This window comes from Manis pentadactyla, chromosome 9 (assembly GCF_030020395.1).
Source record: "Manis pentadactyla isolate mManPen7 chromosome 9, mManPen7.hap1, whole genome shotgun sequence".
Classification (NCBI taxonomy): Eukaryota; Metazoa; Chordata; class Mammalia; order Pholidota; family Manidae; genus Manis; species Manis pentadactyla.
Genome location: NC_080027.1, coordinates 100,781,447 through 100,807,083, shown reverse-complemented (window position 1 = coordinate 100,807,083; position 25,637 = coordinate 100,781,447). Strand labels below are relative to the sequence as shown.

Here is a 25,637-nt window from a genome sequence, read left to right as displayed (position 1 = left end):
GGAGACTTACATCTTTGCTACAGTATTTTGAATAACCACTATGTTAGGAATTTTGACTTTTTCATAAAAATGCCAGCTTGACATTCTAGATGGCTCTTTAAAACACCTTTCTGAAAACCCCTAATTTTTAGAATCCTTGAGTAGTTTCACTCTATATAGTAGATGAGACTTGAATGAAGTTGCATGCCTTTCAATTGCTTTGAAAGAAAAGCCTATTATTATATCTTTTTCAACTACGGCAATTACCAAAGTAGCTTTTGGAAGAAGCATTTGTCATCTATATACTGCAATAAAACTTCATGCAGTTTCCAAGAACTGAAATTCTATAGGTCTACATTCCCTGTGATCAGATATGAATTAATGTAAAAATAATAACAATCAATGGACATAACAAGTTTTGGACTCATTGCAAACTAATACATAGGACAGGCTGTCAAGCCTCTCTTCAGAATGAAAACTCCCTGTCTGGGAAGAGATTGATACTAAATGTTCACTGCTTTGCCCAAAGGACAAAAAGTACCGTTTGTCCCAACCTGTAAAAGTAGCAAAGAGAGCATGTTGGATTCAATTTCTTCATTGGATCTCCTGCAAATATCCCATCAGGTATCATCTCCTCCAAACTTCTACTGTGCTTCAACTCTATGCCACTTATTCTCACAGTTAACCATACAGTCTTTCTTCCTCTGTGTATTCATCTTCCTGTCACTTTCTATGTGGAATTGCTAGAGTCAGGGACCAGAGAGTATGTTATTTTTGCTTGTCACTTCTGCATTAGTACATGAAAAGGGAGGTATATGAATTTATTCAACCAATATTTTCTGCATATCTCTTATGCACTAGCTACTGCAAGGGATCCTAGAGATACACCTGTAAACAAGCCAAGGTCCTGCCCCCAGAAAACTGAAATCTTGTGGGAAAGAGAGACAAGCAGGTAAGTAGGCAAGTACCATAAGATGTGGTGAGATCATTAAAGCCAGGATTAGGGGTCATGAGAGCACATTTGGGGGACTTGAGTTGCCTGTTGAGTCTAGGAGGAAGTGACTTCTAACCACAATCTGAAAATAAGTGGGACTCAGCACAGTAAACAAGGATTGGAGGAAGCAGAGGAGTTTCCCAGATATACCTCCAGAAATAAGAAAGAGCAGAGCACATTAAAGGAATAATGAAAACTTCAGTTTGTTTGGAGTTTATAGTGGAGGTGGGGATGGGAATTCGGTGCATGAAGATCTAAAGATGAGCAGAGACTAAGAGACACAAGAAGTTTGGTCGTCAGTAACTCCACTTCTGGGAATTTACCAGAAGAAAGCAAAATCACTGATATAAAAAGATAGAGGTGGTTTCCCAACCACACCACCCATATTTAGATTGTACTTTATATGACATCCCAGAAGTTTTACACCCTGAGGCAAGGCAACACATCATGATTTAAGTTGGGTGAGAGTAGTGCTTTCTTTTGTAAGGAGAGCAAAAGGCACTTGGGAGAGGGAGGCAGTAAAGGAAAGAAGAGTATCTTGACCTTCAAGTATATTCTCAGACCATTTTAGAAATGAATACGCATGGAAGTTTAGGATCAGTTAAATGAGTCCTAAAAATGAACTTGCCCAGGAACCCTTCAGAAAGACTTCAAGTATCCCAGGGATATGCCTGTCTAATCTTTGAAGACGTAATCTAGAACAAAGAGGGTGGCTTTCCTTAAATGAGTGGAGAGAGAGCAGGTAAGGTTGGGTGGCTCGCAGGCTGGTGCACAAATGTGTTGGTTGGTAACAGCCATGACCTCCTCTGCTCAGCATGCTGTCCCACCATTTCCACTGTCAACGTCCTCACAGCAGGCATCTCCTTACGTCGGCTTAGATGTCAGCTCTTAGAGGAAGCATCTTCCATTTTAAGCCGCTACCTAGTCCCTTATCATATACTCTCAGGACTATGAGATTTTTCCCCACTAGAATGTTGGCTCCTGGCAGGAATTAGCTCATAGTTTCACCCTCAATATGTATTTGCTGAATACGTAAGTAAAAAGAAATTTTAAAAGAATGTAAAGAAGTCAGGGCTATTTCTGTCTAGTGGCTTCTAACTGCTCTGTGAGGAGAGAGACTGAGTTGTTTGTTGAGAGGAAAGGTGGTGGGGTGGGCAAATTGAAGAGAGCAGAGTTTAGGGGTGGGAGGGGAGGAGAAGGGCACAGCAGGGCCCACATGCACTGTCAGGCAGGACCCCAGCCTGGACACTAAAAATGTAAATTACTGGATCCATGAATGGGCATGCCATACAGTTGCTGTTGCTTTGAAATAGATTTCTGATAAACTGAGCAAAGTTTAATCACACAGTATCTGTGGTGCACAGATTAATGGCCCCTCAGAGATGCCCATGTCCTAATCCCTGTTAATACATTACTTTATATGACAAAGAGACTTTTTGTAGAGGTGATTAAAGTTTAAGGAATTTGAGATGGGAAGAGAATCCTGGATTACACAGGTGGACCAATGTAATCACAAAGGTCCCTAAAGAAGAAGGCAGGAAAAGTCAGACTCCTAGGAGACATGAAGACAGAAGCAGTGGTGGAGATGCGGGGAAGGTGCCACAGGCCAAGGAATGAAGGTGGCCTCTAGAAGAGTAAAAATCAAAGAAAGGACAGTTCCCCTGGAGGCTGAGGAAGTGAACATGGTCCTGCCCACCCCTTGGTCTCAGGACTTCTGACCCCCAGAACTGCAAGAAAATACATTTTTGTTGTTTTGAGCATTAAGTTGGCTGCGATTTATTACAGTAGCAATAAGAGACTAATACGTTCACTCCTTCAGTCCTAAGTAGAAAGGGATTCTCAAACCACAGTGAGCAGCCATTTGGGATCTTGTCAAAATGCAGCCTCCGATTCAGTAGGTCTGGTGGTGAACTGCGAGACTGTGCATATCTAATATGCTCCCAGGTCCATGGCCACACTCTGAGGAGGAATGGCAATGTCAAGACAAGAGAGAAATAGGTGTTTTGGGCATAGAGTATGTATGTGTTGCATTTGTATAGTTTCCTCAAATTATATATTACAATAGCATTTATAAACAGAAATGCTATGAGTCAGATACTGATAACGTTTCCTTTTAGTGACAAAGAAAGTGATATTCAGAAAGGTAAGCCACTGGCCCAGGCTATTCAGCTGGTCTATTATAGTTGGTTGTATGACAGAATCAGTAGTGGAGCTCAAGTTTTGTTCTCCAAGTTCTTTTGGATAATTATTTTTTATTGAAGAGTAGTTGACACACAGTATTACATTAGTTTCAGGTGTACAACACAGTGATTCAACATTTATATACATGATAATTCTAGGTACCAGCTATCACCATACCAAGTTGTTACAATATTTTGACTATATTCCTTATGCTATACATTACATCCCAGTTACTTATTTATTTTACATTTGGAAGTGTGTTTATATATATATATATATATATATATATATATATTTGTGTGTGTGTGTGTGTGGGGGGGGCATCTCTCATATTTATTGATCAAATGGTTGTTAACAACAATAAAATTCTGTATAGGGGGGGTCAATGCTCAATGCACAATCATTAATCCACCCCAAGCCTAATTTTCGTCAGTCTCCAATCTTCTGAAGCATAACGAACAAGTTCTTACATGGAGTACAAATTCTTACATAGTGAATAAGTTACATGGTGAATCCAAGTTCTTTTCACTATGGTAAAGGTAATATTTAAAATCAATATCTAGAAACAACTAAGTACCTGTTAATTTGGAAGCATGAGTGTTACTTGAGGATGAAATGTACCAAGTCCCATGAAAGGACCAACGGCAATTTCTGTGGAATTTAACTGACACAACAATGGATGGGAAACGAGCATGAGCTGTTACTTGAGTTTTCCACTTTGAGACTTGACCAAAGTAATAATCATGCTTCAAACAATCTCGGATACACTTGTAGTGTGAGGCAAATTGCTTTGATACAGCTATCTTGACAAGGAATAAATGTAAATTTCAGGAACTTAGCCACATTTTGCCATCTCTTCCTGAAACTATGTATTGTGTTCAATCTTTTTTTTTTTTGGTATCATTAATCTACAATTAGTTTGATTGTTCATAATGAGGAACATTATGGTTACTAGACTCCCCCTATCACCAAGTCCCCCCACATACCCCATTAGAGTCACTGTCCATCAGAGTAGTAAGATGCTATAGAATCACTACTTGTCTTCTCTGTGTTGTACAGCCCTCCCCATGCCCCCGCTACATTAGGTGTGCTAATTGTAATGCCCCCTTTTCCCTGTTATCCCTCCCTTCCCACCCATCCTCCCCAGCCCCTTTCACTTTAGTAACTATTAGTCCACTCTTGGGTTCTGTGAGTCTGCTGCTGTTTTGTTCCTTCAGTTTTTTTTCTTTGTTCTTATATACCACAGATGAGTGAAATCATTTGATAGTTGTCTTTTTCTGCCTGGCTTATTTCACTGAGCATAATACCCTCTAGCTCCATCCATGTCATTGCAAATGGTAGGATTTGTTTTCTTCTTATGGCCGAGTAATATTCCATTGTGTATATGTACCACATCTTCTTTATCCATTCATCTACTGATGGACACTTAGGTTGCTTCCATTTCTTGGCTATTGTAAATAGTGCTGTAATAAACATAGGGGTGCATATGTCTTTTTCAAACTGGGATGCTGCATTTTTAGGGTAAATTCCTAGGAGTGGAAGTTCTGGGTCAAATGGTATTTCTATTTTCAGTTTTCTGAGGAACTTCCATACTCCTTTCCATAATGGTTGAACTAAATTACATTCCCACCAGCAGTGTAGGAGGGTTCCCCTTTCTCCACATCCTTGCCAACATTTGTTGTTTGTCTTTTGGATGATGGCGATCCTTACTGGTTTGAGGTCATATCTCATTATGGTTTTAATTTGCATTTCTCTGATGATTAACAATGCAGAGCATCTTTTCATGTGTCTGTTGGCCATCTGAACTTCTTTAGAGAACTGTCTATTCAGCTCCTCTGCCCATTTTTTAATTGGATTATTCGCTTTTGTTTGTTGAGGTGCGTGAGCTCTTTATATATTTTGGATGTCAACCCTTTATCGGATATGTCATTTATGAATATGTTCTCCCATATGTAGGATGCCTTTTTGTTCTGTTGATGGTGTCCTTTGCTATACAGAGCTTTTAAGCTTGATATAGTCCCACTTATTCATTTTTGCTTTTGTTTCCCTTACCCAGGGAAATATGTTCATGAAGAAGTTGCTCATGTTTATGTCCAAGAGATTTTTGCCTATGTTTCTTCTTAGAGTTTTATGGTTTCATGACTTACATTCAGGTTTTTGATCCATTTCAAATTTACTTTTGTGTATGGGGTTAGACAACGATCCAGTTTCATTCTCTTACAGGTAGCTGTCCAGTTTTGCCAACACCAGCTATTGAAGAGGCTGTCATTTCCCCATTGTATGTCCATGGCTCCTTTATCATATATTAATTGACCATTATGTTTAGGTTAATATCTGGACTCTCTACTGTCTTCCACTGGTCTGTGGGTCTATTTGTGTGTCAGTACCAAATTGTCTTGATTACTGTGGCTTTGTAGTAGTGCTTAAAGTTCGGAAGCGAGATCCCCCCTGCTTTATTCTTCCTTCTCAAGATTGCTTTGGCTACTCAAGGTCTTTTGTGGTTCCATATGAGTTTTAGAACTATTTGTTCCAGTTTGTTGAGGAATGCTCTTGGTATTTTGATAGGGATTTCATTGAATCTATAGATAGCTTTAGGCAGGATAGCCATTTTGACAATATTAATTCTTCCTAGGCAAGAGCATGGGATGAGTTTCCATTTGTTAGTGTCCTCTTTAATTTCTCTTAAGAGTATCTTGTAGTTTTCAGGGTATAGGTCTTTCACTTCCTTGGTTAGGTTTATTCCTAGGTATTTTATTCTTTTTGATGCAATTGTGAATGGAATTGTTTTTCTGATTTCTTTTTCTGTTAGTTCATCATTAGTGTATAGGAATGCAACAGATTTTTTCTGTGTATTAATTTTGTATCCTGCAACTTTGCTGAATTCAGATATTAGTTCTAGTAGTTTTGGAGTGGATTCTTTAGGGTTTTTTATGTACAATATCATGTCATCTGCAAATAGTGACAGTTTGACTTCTTCTTTACCAATCTGGATGCCTTGTATTTCTTTGTTTTGTCTGATTGCTGTGGCTAGGACATCCAGTACTATATTGAAAAACAGTGGGGAGAGTGGGCATCCCTGTCTTGTTCCAATCATAGGTGAAAAGCTTTCAGCTTTTCGCTGTTAAGTATGATGTTGGCTGTGGGTTTACCATATATGGCCTTTATTATAATGCTGAGGTACTTGCCCTCTATACCCATTTTGTTGAGAGTTTTTATCATGAATGGATGTTGAATTTTTTCGAATGCTTTTTCAGCATCTATGGAGATGATCATGTGATTTTTGTCCTTCTTTTTGTTGATGTGTTCAATGTTTATTGAGCACCTACGTGTGCTAAAGCCCCATTCTAGGCACTACAGAATCAAATAGAAATGAGACAGTCTCTGTGTGCTGGAATTTTACTGTATGTTGGCAAAGAAAGATGCTGAAATCCCCAAATTTATGTTGTGATTCATACAATGATAGAAGTTTGAAAGACTGAAGGAAGGGCTGATTAATTATAGAAGGAGAGAATGTGAAAGATGAGGGATATTGCTTTGTTTTGCCTCAAAGGGAGTTATACATATTACAAAATGTCTATTGAGATTAAAAAAATTTTTTTCCATTTATTAAAGTCACAGATGCACAACCCTAGCTCTTCCCAATGTCCATAATACAATATTCTTACTCTATTTTGAGCAATAATAAACTGTCACTTCTATGGAGCCTGTTACTAATGCTAAGTCTGGCCCTATTTATACACTTTATGTCTTTAAATCTTTAAACTGCATTTGCAAAGTTAATATATCCCACTTCCTTTACAAGTATTTTTACCTAATAAAATCTAAGCACCAGCTAATCCTTATACATATAATAAATTGAACTTGTAAATACAATGAAGTTTAAGGTCACATAAATATTCCAACTCAGGAAGATTTCAATTTAAAATCACAAGTCTAAGTCAATTACTCAATCTCCCATGTTAGAGTTATAAAGCTGAAGTTCTAATAGGATAAATTATTTTACACAATAAAAATAAATAAGAAAAGAAGTGCATGCATATTCCTTAATATCTGCAATAGTATCTAAGGTTTTGATCGTCCTAAACATTTTCCTCAACATTTGATTTTCCTTGGTTGCTTCCAATTTTAGGTAATTATGAGTAAAACTGGCATAGACATTTGTTTGCAGATTTCATGTGAATATGAGTTTTCAAATAAAGTGGGTAAATAAGATTGCTGGATCATAAGGTAAGACAATGTTTAGCTGTGTAAGAGAATGCCAAACTATTTTCCAAAGGTGCTGTAGCATGTATATTCCCAGCCAGCCATGAATGAGAGTGCCTGTTGTTTCACATGCTTACCAGCATTTGATATTTCCAGTGTCTAGGATTTTAGATATTCTAAGAGATATGCAGTGGCATCTCACTATTGTTTTAATTTGCAATTCCCTAATGACAAATGACATAGGCATCTTTTCATATGCTTGTATGCTAGCTCCCTTAGTGAGATGTCTGTTCAGATCTTTTGCCCATTTTTCAATTGGGCTACCTGTTTTCTTACTGTTGAGTTTTAACAGTTATTTGTATTTTCAGATGAAAGTCCTTTATCAGATATGTGTTTTGCAAATATTTTCTCACTGCCTTTGGCATGTCTTTTGATTCTCTTAATAATCTTTCACAGAGAAGTTTTTAATTTTGGTAAAAATCCAATTTATCATCCTTGCATGGAATGACTTTTGGGGTTATAACTAAAAACTCATGGCCAAACCCAAGGTCACATACATTTTCTTCTGTTTTCTTATAGAAGTTTTATAGTACTGTGCTCAGTATTAGGTCTGTAATCATGAAATAGTAGAAAATATTTATATATAGAACTCTGTCCTATATATAGAACACAGAGATCCTAAATCTCTTGAAATTGATAAGAATGTCTTTTGTTCCGATAAGAGAACCCTTGGTGAGCTCCTGAATCAGGGAGTCTGCTCAGCAGAAAGACCAAGCCACGATGAGAAGCTTGGAACTTTCAGCCCCACACTCATTCTCCAGAGAGGGGAGAGGGGCTGGAAATGCATCATGCCTATGCGGTGAAGTCTCCGTAAGAATCCCAAAAGTACAGGGTTCAGAGAGCTTCCAGGTTGGTGAATACCCCCACGTGCTGGGAGGATGGCATACCCCAACTTCACAGGGACAGAAGCTCCTGCATTCGGGACCTGTTTGGACCCCACCCTATGTATCTCTTCATCTGGCTATTTATCTGTATCCTTAAGTTTGTAATAAGCCTATACAAGTAAGAAAGTGTCTCCCTGAGTTCTGTGAGCTGTTATAATGGGACTTAGCTCATTTTAACTTAGGGGTCTGTGTTCCCTCTGGTTAGTGTCAGAATGGAATTGAATTGTAGGACACTCAGCTGGTGTCAGAGATTTGCTCGGAAAACCCACACATCTGGTCACAGATGTGTTCTGTGGGTGAATAGATGAAAACTGCATTTTTCTTTATAGTAGTCCATTTGAGGTAATTTTTGTGACAGGTATAAGGTTTGTGGGTCGCAGTTGAGCTGCTGCTTCCTCCTTTCCTCCTCCTCTTCCTTCCTCTTTTTTCTCATATGGACATCACAATTTGTTGAAAAGGCTATCTCTTTTCTTCACTGAATTGCCTGTGGCTCTTTGTCAAAGATCAGTTGCCTGTATTTATGTAGATCTATTTCTGGACTCTCTTTTCTGTTCCATTAACCTGTATGTCTAATCTTTTACCGATACCATGCCATCTTAGTTCCTGTAGTTGATAGTAAGTCTTGCAATCTGGTAGGGTCAACCCCCAACTATATTCTTTTCCAGCATTATGTTGGCTATTCTGGGTCTTTTGCCTTTACAATTAGTTCATCAATATCCACAAAATAACTTGCTGGGAATTTGATTGGTATGTGTTGAATCTATGGATCAAGTTGGGAAGATTGACATCTTAACAGTAATGAGTTTTCCAATCCATGAACAGAGTAGTCTCCATTTCCATAAATCTCAATTTAAATACACTAAATAATGAAAGGAATCTATTTGAGCACATAATTGATATTTTCCAGGGTAACATAGCCTTCAGGCACAATTCATGTAGAGCTTCATGTTTTATACAGGGTGCTTGTTTGCCCCACAGACTGCCCTCATAATGCTAAATTGACCTCAAGTAATCCAGGCCTCTTACTGTCTACCACACAGTCCAGAGCCTTTGAACAAGAAATTCCAGCCCTAATCCTAGATGCATTCTGATTCGACTAGCAGAGGTCAGATGCATATTCTTAAGATAGTATTTCTGTGTGAAGTCCCATATCCCAATCCAGATACTAGGTAACAGGCAGGGATGGAGTCAGCTTCCCTAAAAGCCCATGGATTTCCAGATGGAAACAGGGTACAAATTCATAGTGTGTATACCAGCTGACCTGTGATGGCCAATAAGACATGACAAACCAACTCCAGCTGTTCCTTCCCAAGCTCCTTGTGGGACAGCTCATTCCTCAGCAGCTCCAACTCTCATGACTTTGCAACATTCATCTTTGGAACCCACTGTGGGGTTCCTTTGGGACCAAAGAGGTGAGTTTAATTTGGTCACCTGTGCTGAGGCTGTGGAACAATGGGATTTAGACCACTACTTGTCAGGAATCACTGCCTCTAACCTGAGGTCCAGAATGGGAACTACAGGCTACTTGTTTTACTGTACTTCCCAGGTATTGAGTTTTTTTTTTTATAAACTGAAGGTCTGTGGCAACCCTGCATTAAGCAAGTCTGTTGATGCCATTTTCCCAACATTATTTGCTCACTTTTGCTCCCTATGTAACATTCTGGTAATTCTCACAATATTTCGAACCTTTTTGTTACTATGATTTTGTTGTGTGATCTGCAATTACAAGTCTGACTATGGTTCACTGAAAGCTCAGATGATGGTTAGCATTTTTTAATTAAGGTGTGCACATTTTTTAAAGACATGACATTATTGCACATTTAATAGACTACAGCATAGTGTAAACATAACTTATAGATGCTCTGGCAAATCAAACAATTCATTTGACTCACTTTACTGTGGTGGTCTGGAACTGAACCTGCCTATCTCTGAGGTATGCCCGAATTCCCTTTAATTAACTTTTTTATTAATGGTTTTGTGGAAGTATAATATATACACCATAAATTCACTTGTGTTAATTCAATGATATCTTAGTGTATCTACAGAACTGTGTAACCATCACCACAATCTCATTGTGAAACTTTTCCATTCCCACCCCCCAAAATAAAACTCACAATTGCTTATGGTCACTCCCCATTCCTACCCTCTGTTGCAGGCAACCACTATTCTATTTTCTGTCTCTATAGAATTGTCTCTTCTGGGCATTTCTTACAAATGAAGTCATAAGAGATGTGGCCTTGTTTTGGTATGGCTCTTTTGCTGAGCATAGTATTTTTGTGGTTAGTCCACATGCTAACATGTATTAGTAGTTCTTTATTTTTATTGCCAAATAATATTTCATTGTATGGATATACCATTGTTTTTATCAATTTACTGAAACTATTAATTTTTATTATTAGATCATGAAAATGTATTCTGAGGAACCTTCCAGACATAGTCAGATCTAGGTTACCAGGATGGGTTCCTATCTGCCCTTGGGTATTTTGGGAATTTTTGGTAAGCATTCTCTCCCTGAAGTGGACTCAAAGCTTCACAGAGTGGGAATCTCTGGTTAGGAATCCTAGACACAGTAACTCATGGCTCAGTCTCTCCTAATCCACTGAAAATTGGGGGATAAGTACAGCATGTAGGGTCAGGAAAACCCTGGGCCAATCAGAGAAACATTCACCCCTTGGCACTCATCTGAGGGTGGCATAAGTAGAGGCTCTTTGTTGACAGGATGATGACAGTTCAGACCACCCAGCAACAAAACTTGAGAATGTCCAGCTTCTCATGCCTAGCAGCGCCCTCTGTCTTGGTGAATTTACAATTCTACCTTTCTGTGTTTCTAGGATACCTTGGCTGGGAGAGGCCTGGAAACATTTGGATTACATAACTGGCTCTTATTTCCTTTGTCCAACATTTATTGAGCTCCTAATATGTGCTAGGTCATTGCATATGTGGTTTAATTAAATTCTTTTAAGATCTTATAAAGTAGCTGCTATTATGCTTATTTTACAGATGGAAGAATTGAACCTCAGAAATATTAAGTTGTGTGTCCCAAATTACCCAGACCGTGTGTTTCAGGACAGAAAAAGGACAGAGGCTGGCCATCTATCAGAATCACAGTGGGGAGGAGGCTTATGAGAGGAGGAAACCACCTGTTCAGTTTGAAGTGCACGCAGTGGGATTCCACTCATTTCTGTTTCCCCATTCCACACCATTGTCTGGCTTATACACTAGTTATATAAATAATTGCAAGGATCAGATAGTTCTTAAAATATATTAAACAATTAATACTCCATTCTGTTATGTTGAAAATAGGTGACAGATAAATGAAAATATAAATATTAAGAGCCTTCCCAGGAACTTAAATGCTGTGAAAATAGGGTCATAGATTCTGAGCACTGGAACTACCATACTAGTTACTTTTACCAAACTATTCAGCTTCCAAGGCTTGATTCACACTTTTTCCTCTGCTCGAAGGCTTGTCTCACACATTTTCCTTGCTTGAATCGTTCTCAACCTCTGTTTGAATAGCAAGCCCTTGGAGAGACCTTCCCTGACTACCCACTTCAAAGTACATTAGTTGGATTCTTAGAGTGTCTGTTCTTAATCCTCAAGCTTTGATCATACTTCATGATTATGTAGTTACTGACTTGATCATTGTCTGTCTAGCCTCACCTCTTACACTGTAAGTTGCCTGAAAGCAGAGAGCAAGGCTGCTATAATCACCACTATAGACCTACCTACCTGCTAGTGTACTAGCACTTAAGTGAATCATTAACAATACCAGCAGTACATCACAAGGAAAAAAGACTTTTCTTTGTAAATATCTCAGGTGACAGATGTTAACCAAACTTACTGTGGTAAGCATTTCACAGTGTATATGTATGTCAAGTCACTATGCTGAACACAAACTTATCCAGTGTTGTCTGCCAATTATATCTCGATTAACCTGGAAAAATAAATTTAATGTAATTAAAAGTAAAAAACAAAATGATATCAGCAGTAAGACTTGGAGCAATAACTTCCAAGACCACTTTCAAGTTCTTTAAATATGGCAGGGAGTTGCCATTTTGTGGGAGTTAACACATATCATGTGCCAGCGGGCTGCTGGGTACACACAGTCAGGCTCTACTTACCCCACTTCAGTCTGGCAGCTGAAATTGATTCAGTTGGAAGCTCTTTAACTTTGCCTGAGACTCATAAAGCTATTGTCTTGATGGAGACAAGTTAGCATATCCATCTCGAGACACCTCAGATTTAACCACTCTAAAAAGTCCGAAAAAGGAGCATTTTAAATTGTAAAGGAAACTGCTCAACTGCTCAGCTGTTTTTTGTTGTGTGTTTCAATCTTACATATGCATCTGCCTTAAATGAAGTTCCAGGAGCTTTAGTGGGGCACAGGAAGTAATGCCTAGAAAATGTTTCATTGGCTATGAAGCATCTAGAAGGCTAAATGAGCGCTAAAACACTAAAAAGCCCTAGCAATCTTTAATGCAATATTAAATCAAGGAAAGGGAGACTTCCAAATCCGTATTTTGTCTTGCCTTCCTAGTCTCTGAGGGAGGAAGTATTTAAAGTGTTGTGGTTGATACTGATAAATTAATTCCCAGTAAGCAAGTAGTGTAATCACTTTGCCCTGAAACTGGTGACATCCATTTCTCTACTCGAATGAGAAAAATGAGTTATGTGTTGTCAAGGGTGAAATTTGTCCCTTCCCCTTCAAGCACCCTGAGGTCACGTTCATACAGCTGAAGCTCCAACACAGGTGAGTGGAATCAACTCTCCCACCAGCCTTTTCCCTCTCTTCAGAGGAAAATGAAACAGATGCAAAGCTCCTCGCTCAAACTACCACTTTGTGTTGCAAAAATGAAATGGCAAACAGCCATTTTCCAATGAAGTATAAATTACCTGAGAGAAATTCTCTGGAAAGATCTGCAGTAAGAGATGTGAGTTTCAAACTTCCTTTGGATTCATTTCTGATCCAAACAACTTTATCTTAATTTCTGTGTGGAGAGCAGAGATTCAGGGCATATGTTTCATAATGTGCAAGCAAGTCATTGCCCACTTTCTCAAACGGACCTAAAGACAATTGGCCACCTGCTCTTCACTTAATCATATTTTTAAGAACATAATTTGAAAAAGACTAGTAATTTATTGCCACGTAAGCTTTTACATCAAAGACTTATACAGCCATATTTTTAAAACTTGGATAAGAATGCCTAAAGAAGGAGGTTTAAAATTGGTTCACAAATTGCAAAGGAACATTTGCTTGCTACATTTAATTTGCTTTAAATAGCATGCAGCCCTTTTTTCCTTTTGGGCTTTGAAAATACATGTTGGGCAGCTATTCCATATTTTCAATGTGTAACGATAAAGTAACTTAAATATTTGTAATATTATCGATTAATGCCACTTTAATTGTAGTTTACTTTTTGGAGCTTCTTTAGATATCAGTGATGCTTTTTTAAATATGCTCTTTTAATGCCAGTAATTAAATTTCTTAACTAAAATAGAGACAGGATTTACAACGAGGGGGAATTTTTATATTAATATTGAAGTCAGAATGTTAAGAACGTACATTACAGTAAACTTGCAAATTTTTATAATAGAGGCAAGGACAAAGTTTGCCTTAAGGGTTTGCTTGGGAAAGCAGTGGTTTACACCATGACATCTGATTTCATGTGTTTGTGCCAAGGGTGTTTCCTTTTTGTCTTTTTCCTTTTTTATAGGCAACAATAGGGATATGTTTAATATTGATGAGTTTAACCTCCTGGGAGTTATAGTTATGTACTCATTTTGAATACAAATGCTGTTTGACTTATATGGTAAACACACAGACTTTTGGAGATTAGCATTTTAATCAGTTCCAACCTCTTAGTATTTTCTGAGTCTCCCACCTCAACATTTTGTCAAAAAAAAGTTTGAAAAATGTATTTCTGAAATGACAGCTAGTATTCTCTCCTACAGAGGCAAGGTATGCATGAAGTACAAAAGCAGAGCTATGTGTAGTAACCCTTCCTCAACTATGTGCTCAAGACATGAACAGTGTTCACGGTGATTAATTATTAAAGAACAATCCATTCAACAAATATTTATTGAAGAGCCATGCTTCTGCAGGCAGTTTGGGGTCTTGATACTAAAGCACCTCTAAACTGGAGTTTGGCTTCATTTTTACCCAATTTAAACTTTTCTTTTTAAAACTTTTCTCCTGGCAGGAACCTGAGCTTTGAGCTCGGAGTGCATCTTCCAGCCTGGGAGTTCTTCGGCGGGAACAATGCATTCGATTTGCACGGTAGAGATTAAAGTCGCTCAGATAGAGGAAATCTTTTTCGCGCCCAGCTTCAGCGAAGAGCCGGGCGCAGGCGGAGGGGGTGGCGGGCGGGGAGCCGGCGCCGGGCTGCATCCCGCGCATCCATTGGCGGGCGCGGCGCGCCGCACTGAGCATGTTCGCTCCCGGCCGGGCCAGGGCCGCAGCCTCAGCCGCGGGAGCCGCGCATTGTGCTCAGCGGCGGCAGGTGCCAGGCGGGCCAGCGGGGCGCGCGGCGGCCTCCTCTCCCAGCGGCTCGCCTCGCCGCCTGTCTGGCCCGGGAGTCTCCTCCGCCCGGGCCGGGGGCGAGGACGGCGGAATGGCCTGAGTGCCGGAGGGGCGGCGGCGCAGCGGCGGGATCGCAACATGGGGAACCAGGATGGGAAGCTGAAGAGGAGCGCAGGTGATGCCTCCCACGAAGGCAGCGCCACCGAGGATGCTGCTGGGCCCAGAGAGGTGGACGCCACAAAGAAGGGGAGCGGGGACAGGAAGGCGCCGGGCAAGCATGGAAAGGGGGGAGGAGGAGGCGGCGCGGAGCCGGGCAAGAGGAAGAGCAAGTCGGACTCCAGAGCCTCGGTGTTTTCCAACCTGCGGATCAGGAAGAACCTGTCCAAGGGGAAGGGCGCCGGTGGCTCCCGCGAGGATGTGCTGGACTCCCAGGCCTTGCAGACCGAGGAGCTGGACAGCGCTCACTCCCTGGTCACCAAGACCCCGGACCTCAGCCTGTCGGATACCGAGTGTGCCCACCCTTTTGAGGTGACCCGTCCAGGTGGCCCTGGGCCAGCAGAGCCTGCGGTCGGGGGCAGGGTGGTCGCCGAGGATTTGGAAACTGCGGCCGGCGCGCAGAATGGACAAAGGACCAGTTCGGGCTCCGACACGGACATCTACAGCTTCCACTCTGCTACGGAGCAAGAGGATTTGCTCTCAGACATCCAGCAGGCGATCCGTCTGCAGCAGGAGCTCCACCTTCAGCAGCAGCAGCAGCGCCAGGGACCCGAGGAGTCCGCAGCGCCCCCCGCCACCTCCCCCCAGCCCGGGGCCTTCCTGGGCCTGGACCCGCTACTGCTGAGGCCGAGCAGCGCGGCCGCGGAAGCGCGCGGCAGTCCGGACACCGAGCCGGCGCTGTCCGCACTTTCCGACCTGTCCGAGAGCGCGGCGCCCGAGCCCCCGGTGCCCGAGCCGCCGACCCCCGGAGCCGGCACCGCCTCGGAGGCGCCCGGCCTGCCCGAGGCCCAGCGCGCGGACGGCGTCGCTCCCTGGCCCACCGCCTTCCCGTTTCCCGAGCCTGGCCCGGGGCTGGGCGCGGCTAGGGTCCCCGCGCCAGGGGATGGGGACACGGATGAGGAAGGCGAGGAGGACGCTTTCGAGGACGCCCCGCGAGGCTCTCCCGGCGAGGAGTGGGGCCTGGAGGCAGGGGCGGCCCCGCAGAGGCTGGACGCAGAGCCCGACGACGGGGAGAGAGCCTCTGGCGCCCTCGCGGCCGCCTCCCTGCCCGGCAGCCCCGCGCCTAGCCCGCGCTGCTTCAAGCCTTACCCGCTTATCACCCCCTGCTACATCAAGACCACCACCAGGCAGCTCAGCTCCCCCAACCACTCCCCGTCTCAGTCCCCCAGCCAGAGCCCCAGGATCAAGCGGCGCCTTGAGTCCGCCCTGCGGGGCCCCAGAGTGGCCCTCGCCCCCTCAGTCGCCCCTGCCAAGAAGCACCAGGTGGATGGCGTCCTTTCTGGCGGCCTTAGCAACTCCGGGGACTGGAACGTGTTCACAGGTGAGTGCGCCCCGCCACTCGCCTCCGGTGCAGGTCGCCTGCCAATCAGGGCCTTTCCTGCCGCCCACTCTCCCAGGCTCTGAAAAGCTGTGACCTGCTGGTGGCCTCTCCCTTCTTTGGAGGCAATCCGTTTAAGTCGGTCTCTGCCCACCCTCTTATCGAAATTTCTATTAATCTAAACGGTCTAAAAAGGGACAACTTAGTCATGTCTGTCCTAAGTCATTTCAAGAAAGGGCTATTCTGTCCAGTTTTGCAAACATCCACTGATCTCTATGTCCAGGGTCAGGCCAGGCAGGTAAACTCCCTTTTTGCAATCTTAGCAAGCTGTCATTCTCTGTCCTTCCTCATCCCCACAGCATTAAAAAGAAAAAAATTATGCATGGTCCTTTGACAAGGGTCAGTGTTGGAAACGAAATCTTTCATTATAGCACTATCCAAAGGTGATCTCCGACTGCTTTAATGTATGTACATATATGGATGGATATAATAGTAATAGGTAGTTTCTGTCTGGGTAGACTACTTAAGAGAAGTTATATGGTTGTTGATGCAACATAATCTGATACATGCTATTAGAAAATAAATAAGTAATGAAATAGAATAGTAGCGATAATTTTCATTTGGTTTCATGGTCCAACCAAAACAGGGTATAAGCTTGGAGGATAGTGAAGGTGAGAGGGCTCAAAGTGGAGGGTGATGCAACTTAGAGTCTGTTAGAGACTCTGACAGGCACCATAAAGACCAGCAAAAGGTGTTTTCCTGTGGTAAGTATCAAATAGTGTAATGAGTTTATCTTTGTTTATAGGCTTATGGATCCCTAGGACTTCTCAAGCACTCTCAGGTAGAGTGCCAGTTTGTTTCATGTTTACCAACTTGATTATGAAATGAAATAGTGTAAGAATTAAGACAGTAGGGAAAAAAATAAAAACTTATGCAAGGAGTGGTATGTTTGTGGTAAATACTTGAATGATTAACATATTCAAATGTAATTTGAACAGCTTAAAATCTTATACTACTTTCATAGAGAGGTTGTCTATAAAGCACTAGACACATTTCTCAATGAACATGGCTATTTAGTTAGCTGAATGCTGTATGCGTTGTGGTGTTAACTTTTATTGACCACATTTTAATTTTTATCTATGGGCTTCTGTTTTACATTCGTAGATGCTTAACTTAAAAGTAGCCTCTTCTATTTATTTTACATGCTTGCTCTCTCTTTTTTTTTTTAACCTCTCCTCCCTTCCCTTTATTGTACAGGTTAAGTGAAAAGAAATGTTTATTTTCTGATCCTCATTAGATAAATTGTGAAGAAATAAAAAACAAAAACAAACATAAAACCCCATGAAAGACCATTTTTGAAAGAAGAAGATTGGAAAGTTTTTGAATTAATTTTTGTGCATTCAATGTTGGTAAGAAATATATTTCCATTTCTAGGTAACATTTATATATATATTTCTAAAAATGAAAATGTCACTGTAATTAAGACTATAATTCATTAATATTAATGGTTGCTCTTCCCTGTAGCACTAGACTTTGGATATATATTCATTTCATTCATTTAACAAATATATAGGTATAGGTACATTCATATAGATATACTGGGAAGCCACATTGTGCCAGGCAATATGCTAGGTGATAGGAGATATTTAAGGTCACCAAGTCATGGTTCTGCCTTTCCACAGCTTCCTAAGTGAACAGGAACACAGAGAGATATTAGTACATGCTGGAGGAGCATCAAGTGTACAGAGACCTACCTCCTTGGCAGGGGGGCTGAGGGAAGAGGACTTCACAGCAAGATTGATTAGAGTCCTGAAGATCATAGGGCCTGATGTTTTGTTTTCCTTGAGAAAAAGGTGTATTCTTGTAGCTTTCATTATATCTTAATTTGTTGATTATCTCTAGATTTGAAATTTTGGGGCTCTGTTCAGGAAGTATCTGGGTTTGTTAACTTCTCCAGGAAGAACTTTTTTTTTACTATGTAGAGTAAATGTGCAGAGTTCATTGTTTGAATATGGACGCCACTTTGTATTTAAGGGTGGGATATAGCTGGTCAGTGACCAGTAGACATTTGTGTAGCAGTCTCCATTTATCTATCTCACACAGTCACTTTCTTTATTAAAAAAAAATTGGTAGGTTTAATCCAATCTTGTAACTGGTGGGGGAAGTGGAGGTAATGGGATGAAATAACTTTCTCAAGGTCACAGTGCTTCCTTCAGAGGCAGAGCCAGAAATAGAAGCTGAGTCTCCTGATGCAAGTCTCAGTGTCCTCACTTATTGCTCGTTATTGGATTTCAACACTGTAAGAGAACATATGGAGTAAAAACTGTTTTAAAAAAATATTATAGAATTTAAGGACTTATGAAATTTTCCAGTTCCTATTTTTAAGAAGGTGATTTCATTTAATTGCTGATTGGCCCCTCCTTGAGCTGGATTGAAGGGTGAACCAGAGTTTCTCTAGGTCACTCTCATGGAAACCATTCTTATGGTGGGAAAGTGAATCCACATTGACACAGGAACCTGATTCTCAGCTGTTGTCTGTTTTCTTGTCATCTGCCATCACATTTGGTTCTTTACCATTTTCTGCTATTTTATGGGTGTCTTGGAAATTACCAGAAGCCTGGGGAGCACTAGCATTCTCCTTAGGGAAATTGGTTTTTTTTGCCTTAATTTTGCTTTTCTTTGGATCAATTGATTGCCAGCTGCCTTTGGAGCAGGTGATCGTTATATCTATAAGCTTCCATAAACATCTTTTATTTTTAAGCCATAGAATGAGGGTTGTCAGCTCAGGAGCAGATGTTTTTCACATTTTATTGCCTTCCAAATGTAGGGAGAAAATTCAAGTGAAAAGACATCTCCATTGAAAGTGTTTGTGTTTCCTTGGTAGATACAAAAACATTTAGCAGTGATGGAGACCAAACTTTATCTTGTTGTAGCTGTTAACGCAGTGATGATGTCTTGGGTCATTGCACTGAAACAGTGCACAGTCCATTTGTTTGAAATACATCTTTTTCAGTGTTGAGTAGAAAAGTTTGCTTCTGGAATTTGAGAGGGTCCTTTGTACATTAAGTCTAGCAGAAGCTTGTTATTAGAGTTTTGCAGTTAATTAAAGTTTGGGCATGTCAAATGTTAAATTTGTGATGCTACATCACTTTGATAGGAATTTTCCAAGTCAATTACATGCTCATCTGTCTTTTTAAAAAAAATACATGAAATAGAAGTTTAATCTACTTTAAAGGCTTAACGTCATCTTCTGGCTCATCATTGTTACTTCTTGTGAAAATATTGGTGATGCCCTCAACTCTGAAGTGTGTAGGCTGTTGGTTCCAGCCTGACGATTCTGAGTTTTTATATCAGTGTAGCTTTCTAGACTCTTCCCTTTCTGTCCACTAGTTATTCTTAGATCTGTCTTTAGGCTCATCTCCTCCAACCCTCATTATTTCTAATTTGGTTTTTGTGATTAATTTGTTTTTAGTTTGTAAATCCTATAATTATGATGTTAGCAATATTTATTGCACTTCTAAATGCCAGGCTTTGTGGTCATGCATACATTATTATCTCTAATCCTTACAACAGTCTTGAAGTATTGCTGATTATCCTGATTTATTCACTAAGTAAACCAAGGCTCTGATAGGTGAAGTAACTTGCCTAAAGGTATTAAGCTAGGAAATGGTCCATTTAGGATATGTGCTCGGGAAATCAAATCTGTTGATAATGTGTACAAAATAAAGCCAAGTACATAGGTGAGCTTCAGAATGATTAGCTGATTAATAAAGGGCTTGGGCATTAGAACTAGGATTGTGTGACTCATTTTGGCTTTTCTAAAGGTTATCTTGATTTCTACATCTATAGAGAGAAGAACCCATTCTAGGAGTATGGATTTTATTCAATAGCTTGTTAAATTATTAGACTGTGAGCAGCCTTGATTCTAGCAGTTGCCTCTGACAGAGTACAGAAGTCTAGTTATTGCCCAGTAAATGAATGAAGGTCGGAAGTAATCTATCCTACTACAGCAGGGGAGGAGATAAGAAGAATGTGGTCTTTTCCCTGTAGCTTGCCTTCCTGGGATCCAGACATCAGAATAGAATCTGCCAACCTAAGCTGGTGCTAGGAGCCCTGTTCTTAAATCCTTTTAGTTTGAAACATCCTTCGTCTTGTTTTAAGACTGTGTTTGAATTGCAGTCAAGTACCCCAAGAACTTCAGTGATGGACTTTAATGATAGCTTTTTGAGCTGAGGACTGGCCTAGTTTTAAGTGCATTTAGGCATTTGGATATAAGCCATGCATATTTGGAATCGAACAGGTGCTTTTAGAGCTGTGTTTCCTTCTGGTTCTATTAAAAAGGTGCTGAGCATATACAGTTGGGTGATTGTAGCAGCTGTAACTACTATTAATTCTAGGTAAATTTGCATCCTAGCTTTACTGTTGAGTTAAGTGACTCTCTAGTTTTTTCTCATATGTATGAATGTTGGGGAGTAATTTCAAGTTAATAATGTTAAGATGAAATGAAATAGTGTATACAAAACCTCTACAACTCTGCCCAGTACCTAGGAGGCACAGAATTGGTCCTATTTGCTTTCCTGTTCTGGTTTATTGACTTAGTAAACTTCATTATTCAAAGTGGTCCAAACCAAATTTGTTAAAATAGCTCTGAAATTGTATACAAAAGCTTGGCAGGATATAATCAGATACTAGTTGAAAATTAATATTTCTAGTCACTAGTGTTTTGCAGGTTATTTTATGCATCGTGTTTTCTTTCTTTTAGCATTTTATATTATTGTAAGCACTTTTGTCACTTTATCAGAAAATTTAGTTTTCTTGGATCTTTGCTTAAGGAGCGCATGTGTTAGGGGTGTAGCTGTGTGATTAGGGGGAGGTACTGATTTTTAGAAGAGGGGTGGGGAAGAGGAGGCAGCAGGCTGCACCCTCAGTATTTATATTCTGTGTAACATCTGGCTACAACTGCCTGACTTTGCAGCCTTTACCTCCCACGATTTCCTTCATAAACTCGCTGTTAAGACGAGTTAATCTGCTTACTGTTCTAGGAACATGCACTTCATTTTCCTGACTCTGCGCCTTTGTCTTGCAGTTTTTACCCTTGAGAACACACTCTTTGTCTCTCTTAGCATCTGCAGAGGGCTGATTAATTTTCCATTTCCTCTTTTCTGTCTTCTAGCTAGACCTAACTGGCCATCATCTGGATGTCTCTGTACTTACTATGTCATATTACATAAATTTCCTGGATTTAGGGATCATTTGGTGGTTTTCCCTCCATTTCCTTCTGCTTTTCCTTCCTCCTTGCCTGCTCACCTGATTCTATCCATTCGTCATCTACTCTGCTATCAAATATCTATTCTGTGCCTACTGTGTGCTAGTCAGCAGCATAGGCACTGAACATAGGAGGTCTTTATGAATACTTGTTCTCCATTTTTAAAAATAGGCAAGTGGGGTGCCTAGGCTTTCTGTTGGCAACTAAAATTGCCTATTGCATTAACCTGGCAAAATACTAACACTTTTGGTTAGTTGAAATGCGTTATTTTCATTGAGGTATGATTGAAATCAGTGGTGACAGTAGGATGATGCTTTGACAGCTCTTGTGTTGAGAGAACATCTGTCCCTATTTTTGTTGGTTGATTTTAAAATAGCAATGATAGTACAATAACTCTGAGCTTCCTGATATAAATTTTAGTGGCGTTGAAAGAAAAAGTAAAGGAAATAGGGAAAATTTCATTAGTTTGTTCACTCCTGCTTTTACATTATAAGTAATAGCCTGACGTTAATGAAACTTAGCATTAAGGGCCCATTAGTGAGAAAGAAGTACTGCCTGTGATGTGATAGTTATTGGATATAATTTTAGTGACTTCCAAGGCTTTTTTATATTAAAAATATAAATATATGACAAATAAGACTTCCAATTTGAAACAGTAGTAATAAAAATATTATACCATCAAAATTATAAGAATAAATAATCACAGTTACTGGATGCTATAAGAGGATGCTGACCATGCTGGGGAGTTGTTATCCTTTGACACTATGGGTGAGAGTAAGAGAAAATGTATGTCTTCCTCCTTTCCAGGGATGTACTTGGAGATACTGATTCGACAGGAAAATTGCTGCCAATTGTCTGTTATCCAGCCAGTCTCCAGCATCCCCCAGGCCCACTGGAAGCTTTATTATCTGTTATACCAGAGCTACAATGGGCTGAAAATAGTTGTTTTATTTTCATGGGAAATGGAATAATTTCCTCACAAAATTAAGCTTTATTGTGTTTTAAGCATAAGCTTAACAATGTTTAAACCCTACTCAGTTGGGTCTCTTTTATACTTCCAGCAGAAGGATTCCTTGCTGTAGTCGTCAGTGATACAGTGGACATGTGTGGAAAATAAATCTGTGTCATCTGAATGTTGCCTTTCATACACAGAAAAGAGAAGAATGATGGTTATCAGTAAGTCAGTAGCAGCTCTATGGCAATTGTGGACGCTGAGAAGTCTTTCTGTGCCTCCCTTTTTAGGCACCCCACTGATTGCCTCTAATACAGGGGGCAGTAACTTCTCACTCAACTTGGTACCTTGGTTTCCCAGGTTGCAAAAGTGAATGCAGTCTTGCTGGGGACCTGCTTTCTCCAAGTCCCATCCACCCTGCAATCATATGGAAGTGATGGCTCTAGAGAGCCTAACAGTGGTAGTTCGCATATGTGGAGCTTTTCATTATGTAAAGGCTGAAGAAATTCCCTATGCTGGAGGATCCTTTTATACCAGGGGTGAAGATGCCTTGAGTATCCACATGGTTTGCGGTGAGAGAGTGGTTTTGACCTTGATAGTTCCGAAGGAGATTTGGGTTGGTTGGGCTGCCATTATTTCATGTGATGTTAGGACCTTGTGTTTTTGAACACCGAGGATGGTGGTTGTGTGCAGTGGGTGGTGACCTGTTCTATGGAAACATGAAAGGGGAAGCTGTGTTGTACAGTGTATGACCCAAGGATTTTGAGTATATGGAGTCTTTCTAATATTGGCACCAAACGCACTAAGCAAGTCCTAATAGGTCCATTATTTACGACATAGGTTGTCTTCCTATCATCGCAGTGATTATAGGCTTTTCATTTTCCTTTTAGTTTAAACTGCTCAATAAATGTAAAACTATTCTCTTACTTCAACATACCTTAGTATGTTGGTTTTTGTTGTGTTTTCAATTTCCCTGCTATTACATATACTTAAATAATATTTATGGGTCTATAGTATTCTATTTAGAAAATTTTTCATTGACATTAAAACTTTCTTGAACACCAGAAGTCTAAATGGTTTTGAGAACTCCTACGTTTTTACTTTTTTAAGAGAGGCTTTATTGGCCTTAAACAAGTGCAGCTTGTATTTAAGCCCGTTAAGCAGCAAATGGACTAGAATAGAACTATTTTGGGACCCAAAGTAAATGTGTTTGAATACTCTGTGGAAAGTTTTGTAAGCCCTAAATCTCTTCATTATTCACATACAAGTTTTATCTTTTAAAAGAGTTATATACACAGTGGGGTAACAATCAAGATTATTTTCAGCAACTCATTTTTTAACCTATCTGCTTATAGGTGATTGGTCCCTCTTCCTTTTCCTCCCCCGCCCCAACACCTTTTAATGCTGTGGACCACTGTTTGCCTGTTTGGAGAGCTAAGATATGTGAATTCTCTATGGGAGGTGTTAGATTTTGCAGCTACTCAAGATGTTCTGCAAGGCGATTATATCTTACTATCCTTGCAATGCTATTTTGGTTAAATGGCTTTGAGGGTATAACAAGATTGGATTGTTTCTTGGCAGTTTATTTCAGGGTGTAGGATTTGATCTGTCTCTATTCTGTTTTTTGAAAAATCCAAAAACGTGTTGATTCTGTTGGATCCAGTATAATGACGGTTGAACGTATAGGTTGAATAAGAACTGCAAGATTTAGGTGGAGAGACATTCATCTGGGCTGAAAATGTCTTATAAGTGAAAAAGTGGCCCTGGAAGCCTTTCATCTCTGACTTGGATTATTTCTCCAAGGACCCTCATTTGGCCCTGAATTCATGGATCATTATCACTAGCATCTGCTTGCGGATAATAAAAGCTGGGCATGTGATCAGGTGTATAACTTTGGGTTAAACCTTTAAGGCTGAGCCACCAGTTTCTTTTTGTACTCACCCTCTTAGCTACATCCCCAAGTAAAGTTACCACCAGACTGTTGGGTTTGTGTCTCTTGCTCCTGTCTCTCTCCTGGGCATCAGGCACGTCCCACTTAGCTATCACAGGTGTAGGAGGTTCTCTGTGTCTAAAACTATACTTAGTATTTTTCCCCATCCTTTAAATATCTTCCTCCAGGGTTTCCCAATCTAGGTATTGCTGTCCAACCTTGCCCTGTTACTGTATTCTTCCATCCCTTCACACTGCAACTTCACATCATTATATCATTTTGTCTATTCTTAAATGTCTCTTTAGTAAATCTTCTAATTTCTGTTCCCATTGTCTTCACACTTCTAGAACAGATCACTCAACACTGAGATCCTCAGCCTTTTCCCTGGCATCACTGTGACTTTTCTCCCATAATTTTCCCCAAAGCAAGCGAGTGGACTATTTAAAATACAAAGAGGAACTGGCCAGTCCAGGTTAGAAACATTTCAGTGATTCCCTATTGCCCTGAGGCTAAAGTTTCAAATCTTTAATATATGTGTGTGTGTGTATAGTGTATATGTACACACACATATGTAATTATATCATGTATTAAACATATATGTTATATGTAATCATAATGCAATTGTACATTTAGTGATATATAATATCTATATATGGAACATATAGATTTGTACTTTTATGTATTAGCATTTGATGCTCTGCAGTTTTATAAAGCCCCCCTTGCTGCTCAGTCTCTGTCCCTCACCCTGTGCTGAATGCATCAATCTTTCTTCAGATGGCTCATGGTCTTTTTAGTAGTTTAGTAATAACTGATACTCTGTCCCTGGGCTTGAGGAAAAAAGAGTGCACTTACTCATATCCCTCAGTGCATGGCACACCCCTATCATTAGTCCATGCAGAACTCTTCATTTTGTCCTTGTATTTATTCCCTGTGTAGGTTTCTGCTGCTCTTAGAGGAGAGCATTCGTATGCAATTTTTGTAAGTGGAAATTGTATAAAGCAAAGAAACAATGACCATTAATTTATGTGGAATAATTTTTGAGTATTCCAAGACTCAAAAAATCACCTCTTAGACTTTTCTGATACCTTAGGACACATCTTGCTAACAGGTGCACAAAAACGGCGGTAAGGC

General features: G+C 40.4%; 1 protein-coding gene across 2 annotated transcripts in view; it reads left to right on the top strand.

Moving 5' to 3' along the window:
* Positions 1-14,735: 14,735 nt before the first annotated feature.
* The window catches only part of FMN2 (formin 2), a 326,516-nt gene continuing 315,614 nt past the window's right edge, over positions 14,736-25,637 (top strand). For both annotated transcript variants that reach the window (XM_036918446.2, XM_057507879.1), the window contains exon 1: positions 14,736-16,361. In XM_036918446.2, the coding sequence (XP_036774341.2) occupies positions 14,963-16,361 (1,399 nt within the window). In that variant the 5' untranslated portion in view covers positions 14,736-14,962. The remainder of the gene's footprint in view (positions 16,362-25,637) is intronic.